Genomic DNA, 9,757 nt, shown 5'->3' on the forward strand with positions numbered 1-9,757 from the left:
TATCAGATCCAGAATGGATCTTGGTGCAACCTCAAAGTCCAGTAGGAATTAGGGAAACCTTGGCTTCTCCCTGTGTTGTTTTCAGTGTGATGTTCATTGTGTGCTTGGGGCTTGTGGAAAGAAAAGTCATTTTCCTTTCTCCTGCTTCAGCTAATGAAGTGCAGTGTAGAATATTGTCTTCTCTGAGTATTGGCTGTTTATAAATATTCTTCATCTCCCCAGATTCTTCGAGCTTATTTGGAAACAGCGGAGCAAAGACTTTTGGCTTTGGCAGCTCCTCCTTTGGAGAGCAGAAGCCTACGGGCACTTTCAGCTCTGGTGGTGGAAGTGTGGCCTCCCAAGGCTTTGGGTTCTCCAGTCCAAACAAAGCAGGTACTTTGGGAAAGCACCCACTAGGACAGCCCTCACTGTCTGGCAGTTATTTGCTGTTCTTCCACTTAGCTGTCCACGGCCTGGACTTGGTGCATGGACAAGAATTGTCTCTGAACAATAAATGAAAAATAACTAATGGCTGAGTGAATGGAGTTTTAACTGGTGGATCCTAGGCTAGATTTTACTCTCTCTTATGCAGCATCCTCAGGTGTTCATTCCAAAAATTCCCATTGCAATTTAAGAGCTGAGGGCTGTGTAATTCAGTTCTGGTCTTATGTTCTGTGAAGTCAAGAGTACAGAACATGGAACTGAATACATTTTTCCTATTTTAGATACTTCCTTGGAATATTATCTTACAAACTTTGCTCTGGGTTTTGTAACCTCTTTTATCCCCATTTCACTACTTAAAATTGTGGAAAAAGGAAAATGAAACATGTTAATGTACGTTGCTAAAGAGAGTGTTTGCTGACCAAAGCTTCAGCCCCTGGGATAAATGCTCTTAACTTCCTAGAGATGGAGGTAACAAAATATCTGATCTGCATTTAAATAATTCAGGCCTAGCATTTATTTTTTTTCCAGACCTTTTGTGTTTACAGCCAAACAGTATCCATTACCTTGGCATGGACTGGAATTTCACCCTGGGTATTAAAAGGTGCAGTGGTATCCCATCCTCATCCCTGGTCAAGTAAAAGAGCAGGTGTCCTTCATGTTCCACAGTGAAACAGGCCAATAATACCAGCAGATGAACATGGAAAGAAATAATCTGGGTAGAAATCCACTCAGAGCTGCAGGAGGCAGCTAGCCCTGAACAGAAATTGCCAAGAGCAGAGATAAGTTCTCAATTCCCTGCAGGCAGTTCCACTGACATCCTTCCATTTTAGTTTCCACTACTTAAACCAGAATTAAATCATACCCTACCTCCTGAATCTTTGCATCCCTGAAGCACTTAAAACCCAACTTTGCACCTACTTTCTGATCTTCAGAGATGGGGGAGACTTGCCAGTTGCAGTTTTCTTTCATGCATTCAGGCACTTCTCTTACCCATATCTCTTGCAACAAAACACCCTGCAGATTGCAATTAATTCTATAAATTGGTGTCCATATGATAGGATGAACACCCCATTATCTCCATGGAAAGCTGCTCTTTGTTTTCTCTCTCTGCCTTATTGTTTATGTGATATTCCTGTCCCCTTTTTTGCCTCTGTTTTGCTCAGGTGGCTTCGGTGCTGCTCCAGTGTTTGGCAGCCCTCCCACTTTTGGGGGATCCCCTGGGTTTGGAGGGGTGCCAGCATTCGGTTCAGCCCCAACCTTTTCAAGCCCTCTGGGCTCAACGGGAGGCAAAGTGTTCGGCGAGGGGACGGCAGCAGCCAGCGCTGGAGGATTTGGGTAAGCCAGGCAAAGCAGCCTGCTTGCATGACAAGGTTCTGCTTGGTTACCTCTGCTTTGACATGAGGAATATGTTCTGGCATTGACTGGTAAGCTCAAACTGTCCTTTTTTTGTTTAAAGACAAAAATGTTAAGGTATGAAACTAAAATTGACACCCCGAAGAATGAGTGTGATCATTTTAATGCCGGTAACTCTTGTGTTGAATCTTTAGCTTTTGAGATGTCAGCTTGTAACTTTGTGAGGAAATGCAGGGGTATTTTCTCTGTGTGCATTTAATGAGTGTAAATCTAGGACTACAAACTATGCCTAGCAAAGAAAATAACAATTATTGTTATCTGTTACTCTGTCCAGACACTTTATCCTCTGGTTAGATTTGGGCTAGAGATGCTAATGAGAATTCAGGCTGTTCTCTCACCTGTGGGAGATGAGGCACTTGTAACAGCAGTCTGTGCTCCCAGAGCTCTTCATATTTATCCCTCCCTGATTGTTTTTACCTGTTCCTGTATCCCCTAAGCCTGTGCTTGGCACCAGAGCAGACAGCACATCATTCCTTGCTTTGTTCAGCAAATACAAAATTCCAAACCTTGCCAAGCAGCTTCTGCAGGAGGCAGCAAATGCAGTTCTTCAGCCTTGTGCTACCAACATTGTGCTGCAGTTACAGTCAGACTGAACACAGCCAATTAAAAAGAGAAAAACTTCCAGTGAGGAGAGGAAACCAGATGTCTCCCCAATCTTGTTGTTTATAAATTTCACAAGTGTTTGTCTCTCTGTCTGGTTTCAGGAGGAACTGCCCTTACCTAAGGCACAGGGGTGCATCCAGAAGTGTGACTTGTTAATTCCTGTGAGGTGTGGGCAGGTACCCCTGAGCTGGGGCAGGCTTCAGCCAGGTGCTCCTGCTGCCCAGAATGTGTAGCAGCTTGAGGAGTCCCTTTGGAAAGTGAAAATACAGGCAGCTTAATTCAATCTTAATAGAAGGATGTGTTTGTAGGGATGACTTAGCTGAAATCAACTGCTAGTTTGTTCAGTTCCAGCATCCAGCCATTGTGCTGCAGGATTTTGTACTGAGACTGGATCTGCTTAGTGACAACATGGATAGCTTAAAGATAAAATGGGATTCAGAACAAGCAGCATGTTGATGGAAAAGAGGTCTTGCATAAGCAGTCTGCAGACTCAAGAAAGATAATGCAGTGACTTCACTTGTGGGAAGCTTTGACAATTTTTTCTCTACTAGAAAGGTACAGACTCAGTCTGATATTTTCAGAGTTCCCTGAGGATGTTGATTTTAAAAACTTTCAAAGAGTGTGCAAAATTCCCAGGCATCTTTACAAAGATCCAAATCTCACCACAAAATGTTGAGCAATAGTTTAATTCTGCAGTATAATGTAGCATCTGTGCAGGACTTCCTTTTTGCCTTTCTCTTGAAGTGAAACTTTAAAAATCCCAATTCCAAAGAAGTTACTTGCAAGTACATGGTGTTGTATTATCTCCCAGTTCCTGAGAATACTCTGCTGACTTAAATACATGTGATTCATACTGCTTCAATTCTGAAAAATCTGCATCACTCAATAAATTATGGGGGTGTCAGAAATAGAAACCACTACACTTCTTCAGAGCCTTCAGTTCCAACTGTTGGTGGGCAAATGATGTTTTGCTTTTATAAACTAACCTCAAGTGCATCTCAGTTGTGTTTTGCACAGCAGCTTTACAAAAGACCTGAAAATCTGGGCAAGATAGGTTGGATCAAATTGTTACCAGGCAATGACTGCATTTCATGTCTTTTGTGTGTCTGAAAAAAAACTGTCCATATTAAGCTGTTTCTTACTTAAACTGTGTGCAGCCTTTCCAGCAGGCCTCTTCTTGTTGTAGCTGAAAGGAGCAGTTTGAACCACAAGTTTCCTTGTCACTATTTTCACCTCTTCCTTACACAAGGTAGACAGGATTTGTGTTGTAGCATGGTCCTGAGAAGAGGGAGCACCCTAAAACCTCTTGTTCTAAACACATCACCCAATCTTGCTTCTTTTTTAAAAAACTAAAAAAAAAAAAAAAAAAAAAAAAAAAAAAAAAAAAAAAATATCTATTCTGCTTTTCCTGAGAAAAGCACATTTGTGGTTCTGAGTGCTGCCTGCAAGTACAGAGGTGAGAAGCCAGAGCAGGAGCAGAGCTGCAGAGTCACTGAAGTGCCCCTGGTATCTGCTGCTGCCTGTGGAGGCAGTGTGCACACTTGGCAGTGTCTGGGACAGGAGAGGTGATGTCCTTTGCCAGGTGAATTGCTTGTCACATTGCTACAAGGGCTGTCTTTTGTCTGGAGAGATAGCTTTTGATGTAGGTCTGTGTTTTGGGTTTTTTTAAGTCTCCTAGATGTGGATGGATGGAGAGATGGGTTAACGTGCTGTCAGGTTGTGTTTTAAGTGAGAAATGACAGGAGTTTGTGAGGCACAGCCTTGCAGAGCTGGCACACTGTGACATGTCCAGCTCTGCTCAGGCTGCTGCTGGGTTTTAGGATTGTTGTGCACTTGCAGAGCTTTAGCAGAGCTTGTCATTTGGAAATCTGCATTTTGCCCAGTTTAAGTTAAATTTGAAGGTCGTTCTTTGAGAACATTTCTTATATTCAGAATGGAAGGAAGGGCAGAGAAACACTGCATGTCATGGTCTCATTAGTGTGTCACACCAAGAGCTTTGTGCTGCCTGGTTGGACAGAGTGGGTGGAGAAAGACACATTTCCTTATATAAAAGTGTTTCTCATTTCAGTCCCCAAAGGCAATTAGGGAAGGGATTAGTTAGAGCTGGTGGGGAGAAGTGCCTGGTTGGTGCAGATCTTCAGGGAAGCACTGGAACCTTGTGTGGTTCAAAATGGGCTGGGGAGAGAAAGGAATTGAGAAATCTGCACATTTCTCTGGGCAATAGGGAAGATACCCTCTGAAATTTGAGAATCTGGGTTCTGTATCTGGGCTCTGCTTTGTGCTCTGGCTTTGAGCAGCTCACACCAATTCTGTGTTTGCTGCCCTGTTTGTGAAGCAATGCTGTGCTTTTGGTGAGAGCCACACACAGGGGTGAATTAAAATATTCCATTTGATGGCTGGAGTTGGTATTTCCAAGCACTTGAAAAGATACCTTGTGTGTAAGCATGAACATATTTGCCTTGGTGTGTGTTTAGAATGGGAGCTGAACAGACCTTGCTATGTACAATACTCTCCCAAAGCAGGAAATCTCTTTCCAAAATGAACAATTATTCATATCAACTGATCCCACCTCTTGATATATCCTCATTTAAGGGGGTGCACTGTTATCATGGGCATGGGGAGAAACTTCTAGTGTAAGTGAGATGTTTGCAAACTCAGATTTTCTCTTTAAACCTGCAGGTTTGGTGGTACCAGTAACAACACGGCGTCGTTTGGCACCTTGGCAAACCAGAACACGCCCACCTTTGGCTCCCTGTCCCAGCAGGGCACAGGCTTTGGCACACAAAGCAGTGGATTCTCAGCTTTTGGGACAGGTGGAGGAGGTAGGAGAGGCTAAAATCACCCTAACAGCCCCCATGTCTCTGGTTTTCCTTGGAAATTGGGTGGGAATCCTCAGCTCCCTGCCAAAAATCTGCCTGGTGCTGTAGGGAAGGCACCATGTCCAGGAGGATTGAGGGGCAGGGTGGGGTACAGCACCTTCTCAGCCTTCAGCTCCTAATTCCATCACTGATCTGCTGGGTGCAATGGCAGCACATCACTACTGCTCTGCACACCTCATCTGACTATTGCTTTTCACCTCTTTTTCTGGAGTTGCTTTTTCTCCTCAAAGGAAAATACTGAGAAATAAGGAATATTTCTTCAGTACCACATGCTTGGGTATCTGTGCTGTAAGTGTTCAGTGTTAGAGAAATATGCACTGAAAAATTGAGCTGCAACACCAACAGCCAAATGTTTTAGTGCTGCAGTTCAGTGAAGCCACAGTGATTTAGGCAGGGCTCAGAGCAGAGCCCGTGCAGGGCCACGTTCCCTGGTGGCTGCCTGACACCAGGGGCCTGCATTAAGCACAAACCTCAAAAAAGCAGCTCAGGGAGAGAGGAGCAAACCAGGCACATTGTCTGCAGGGCTGCTAATGAATGACCTGGCTGATGAGCAGTGAAAGCCAAGCTCTGTCAGGAGGCAGACAAGTCACTTCTCTTGTAGATGGAGATTTGACTTTCATTGTTTGCCCATCGCTTTTTTCCTGGCCTAAGGCAGGAAAAAAATATTTTTCAATCTGTGTGTGGGAGGGGACATTTACTACAAATCCTAAGCATTCATTTTCCCTTTTACCAACTATTTTTCTATCTTGCTTTTCTTTCAGGCTTTGGTTTTGGATCACCTAACACGTAAGTACCATTTTGTGTCTTAACTCTTCCTTAAAAATAGGAATGGAATCAGAATAGAGTGGAATGATTTGCAGGAGCAACCTCTGAAAATAGCACTTAAATACTAGCTCTGATTTCCATTTTGGTGATGCTTCAGAGGCCTAAGTCCAGGCTCTGGATGTGAGCTTTCCAGTGAGGTTTACCTGTCTCTTAAGAGAAAATTTCCACTTGGATCATGCTCCCTCTCCATCTCTCAGGGACATGGTGTGTGTGCTCAAGCTGTGTGTGTGAATCAGGAGTCTGCTCCATTTATCAGGTTGAAACAAGGAATGAGATAAATTGGTCCTTTTGTGGCTGAAGTGAGAGGATGATTTACAGTTAAAGGTTAACTCTGTCATCTGCTCTGCCTCTGCCTGGCTGGATCCCTTCCAGCAAGTTTCTTAAACTTTGTTTCCCTGTCAGATAGAGAGAGCATGGATCTCTGCAGATGGCAGGCTCTAGAATAAGCACAATTATATCTAGTCAGTGTGTGTTGCTGCAGGCTCAGGTAAAAGAGGCTGGAAATACTTGTGTGTTCTCAGAAAAAGCTCCTGGTACTAGGGAGACTGGAGGTTTGATTGAGAGATTTGCTGAATTAATGCTGCCTGAGGGAGGCTCTAGCACTCACTGCTGTGGTTTTCTTTTTATCTTGCTCCACAGATCTTCCTCTGGATTTAGTGGATGGAGAAGCTAGGGACATCCTGAACTCTTCCTGTAGCTCCTGCATTCATGAGTCACCCACATGATTGATACCCTACCAGCTTTTCTTCTAAATACGAGTTCTCAGACTTTTTTTTTTTTAAGAAAAAGATTTTGCTTATTTTTATGCAATACTTGCTCTCGCTCTATATTAAACTATTTTATCTGGCTTGATGTTTTCTGTGGTGGAAGGGTTTATTATCTCCCTGCATCAAGGGGAGCTGGATGTGTGCTGAGCTCAGCTTTTTCTTGTCCATCCCTTGCCTACCCAAGGGAGTAGCTCCAGTTGGTTCCTGACATAAACCAGCACATTTTTCATTAATAGAGTCCCTGATTATCCCAGGCTCTGAAGAAGGGGCTGAGGTTTGCCCTGCTAATTTTAAGTCTAGGATGGGGCACATGCTTATCTCGGTGAAGTGCTGAAACTGAGTCATGTGTGAGCCAGAGGCTTAGTGGAGAAATAGGAAATTATCTGGGAAGAAGCTGGCAGCGTGCAGAGCACGTTCCCATGGCAGTAACATTCAGCAAAGAGGTGGGAAGTAAAAGCTCTCCTATTTTTACCTTTCTGTAAATCTTACAGAACTCAAAAATTGGAACTCAGGTTCTGGGGAAAACTTCTGGCCCTGGAAGCAGACACATGACCTCCATCTAGAGCCATTAGTAATTTTGCTTTTTTTGGCTTTGGTTGTTGGATTCTACTGTTGGATACATTTTTTTTTTTTTTTCCTAACAGAGATGAGATTGACTAAAGCCAAAAGCTACAGGAAAAAAACACAATTTCATTTGTGAAATTCTCATGTGTTTGTACTTGAACATACTAAACAAATTTTTAAAGAATGCCCCAAAGACTTCTGGCCAAACACTTTTTCTATTTGATGCATCTGACCTCCATGAAACCTCCAAATGATGCAATCAGGTTTTGTTGCTCTGTGGATAACATGTTTGAAATAGCAGCTCCTGTGTTAGCAGATTGGATGGGGTTTTCTCCTTGATCCTATTAGGATGTTTTGGGGAGTTCTGCATTTTCTGTTTTCAGCAGAAACATTCTATTGTTTCTTTTTCTCTTTTTCTTTTCATATGATATGATGACAAGTGACATTTTCTGGTTTGGTGGACATGTGATCATTTCTGGGACTTGTAAATAATTGGTAACTTCTTGTTTTCATATCTATTATAAACTACTTCTATTTTTCAACAGTTCCTGAAGAAATTGTGTTTTTTTTTTTTCAAATCAGCCTAAAAATATTTTCCTAACTCTTGTCCTTGCTGAGCCAGGTGTCCTTCCTGTCTCTGCACCTGGGAATGATGTTAGGCAGGTTTCCTTTAAAAATGAAGAGATGTAGGCAATTCAGTGTGCAAGGAGGGCTTGTTTTTAGCTGTGGAGGGGCTTTGCAAGGCCATGGGCTCCAAGGCTGTTCCATATGCCCTGGATTTTACACCCTGGTGTGCCATGGGTCATGCTAGAGGCAGCACTTTTGGGATTTGGGTGGAACCTCCCTGTCCCTTTGGGGCAAGAGGGAGAGTTCTGGTGATCCAGGGACCACAGCACTGGGACAGAGAGAATATTTCCAGACTGGCTGGTCTGGAGGTGAAGAAAAGCTGAAGATGGATTGAAGCATGCCCTTCCCAGTGTGTTCTCCTTGACAAGACAACGTTTCTTAAGGCCTAGAGGTGACACTGCTGTTGTGCTTTCTTTCCTCTTTATAAATAGCAGCTGGCCCAAACCATTGACCTTAAATTCTTTGCATGAATCTCCCCTCACTGTGGCATGTGACACCTCCTCAGAGGCCATATCAGCTGTGCTCCCCCAGATAGCTCAGCAGCCTCTTGCTGTGGAGAAGATTGGCTTGGTAAGAATGTGGTGTTGGCAGGCTGAGCCTTTTGAAGTTTCTCTTTTGGAATGATGGGAGCAGTTGGGAGGTGTCCCTGCTCTGCTGCTTGGTACCTGTTTAACTCCTGTGCCTTTAGAACTACCCCAGACCCTGACTGAACATACATTTTCTTGCAATTATTCCCAAATCCTGGCTGAAACAGCAGCCCCCTGAACTCTCTGCCCTTGAGAAGCAGGTGCTGCTCCCTGTTTCCATAGCAGCTGCTGGAGAAGCTGAGCAGCTCAGGCTGATCGTGACCAAGAGCCCACAGGAATATGCACAAAACCCAGCAGAGTCTGCTCTGGAAAATCTGCATTTTCATTAGATGACTCAAGGAGTTGGTAAGTGTGTGTGGCAGTGGCTTGGTGGCTGCCAGAGGCTGTCACAGCTGTGTCACCTGTGCTGAGGGGCCTCTGGTCATGAGGCCTGTGCCCAGTGCTCTGTGGCTGGACATCCACCAAAGGGTAAAGCTGCTAATGCAGAAAACCCCAGGCTTGGTAGTCCTGGGGGAAGAATTCAAGGGCTAGCCAGGTTTGGGGGCTCACTCAGTAGCTTGTCCATGCTGGTTAATCCTTGGATAGCCAGCAGCTCTCACTCCACTGCTCTGGAGGAGCTTTGCCTTCTGTGCCTCTTTTTTTCCTGCTCTTTCAGTATGAGCAGAAATCTTCCAAGGCTTTTATCAAAGGCTAAATCTTAATTATGTCTAATGAAAGCACACACTTATTTTCCCTTCCCCTGAGACCTCAGGGCAGTGGGAAGCCAAGTGCTGGAAGGGCTCTGCTGTGACAGAGCACAGGACTGGTGTCACTGTGGTGGGCAGAGGGGAGCCTCAGGCACAAAAAGGATCTCCCTAAACCCATGGGGAGACCAAAACATGGATTTCTGCTTCCTTGAAGGCTAAAAGAGCAAAAAAGAAAAGAGCTTTTTTTTCTGGAAAAATAAGGCCAAACCATAGCTTTGTCACAGAGGTAGAAAAATTAATTACTTAAATCTCATGTTTAAAAGGCTTTTGCTGTTTAATGCTTGGTATTTCAAAATGTGGTCTTGGCCATATCTCTCTCTCTG

At 44.0% G+C, this 9,757-nt stretch overlaps 1 protein-coding gene across 3 annotated transcripts in view; it reads left to right on the forward strand.

Moving 5' to 3' along the window:
• Positions 1–8,018, forward strand: part of NUP214 (nucleoporin 214) — a 39,531-nt gene extending 31,513 nt beyond the window's left edge. For all 3 annotated transcript variants that reach the window (XM_036393964.1, XM_036393965.1, XM_036393966.1), the window contains exons 32-36: positions 223–372; positions 1,587–1,758; positions 5,119–5,261; positions 6,080–6,104; positions 6,783–8,018. In XM_036393964.1, coding sequence (XP_036249857.1) covers positions 223–372; positions 1,587–1,758; positions 5,119–5,261; positions 6,080–6,104; positions 6,783–6,816 — 524 coding nt within the window. In that variant the 3' untranslated portion in view covers positions 6,817–8,018. The remainder of the gene's footprint in view (positions 1–222; positions 373–1,586; positions 1,759–5,118; positions 5,262–6,079; positions 6,105–6,782) is intronic.
• Positions 8,019–9,757: the final 1,739 nt, after the last annotated feature.

Source organism: Molothrus ater, chromosome 20, assembly GCF_012460135.2.
Source record: "Molothrus ater isolate BHLD 08-10-18 breed brown headed cowbird chromosome 20, BPBGC_Mater_1.1, whole genome shotgun sequence".
NCBI classification, from domain to species: Eukaryota; Metazoa; Chordata; class Aves; order Passeriformes; family Icteridae; genus Molothrus; species Molothrus ater.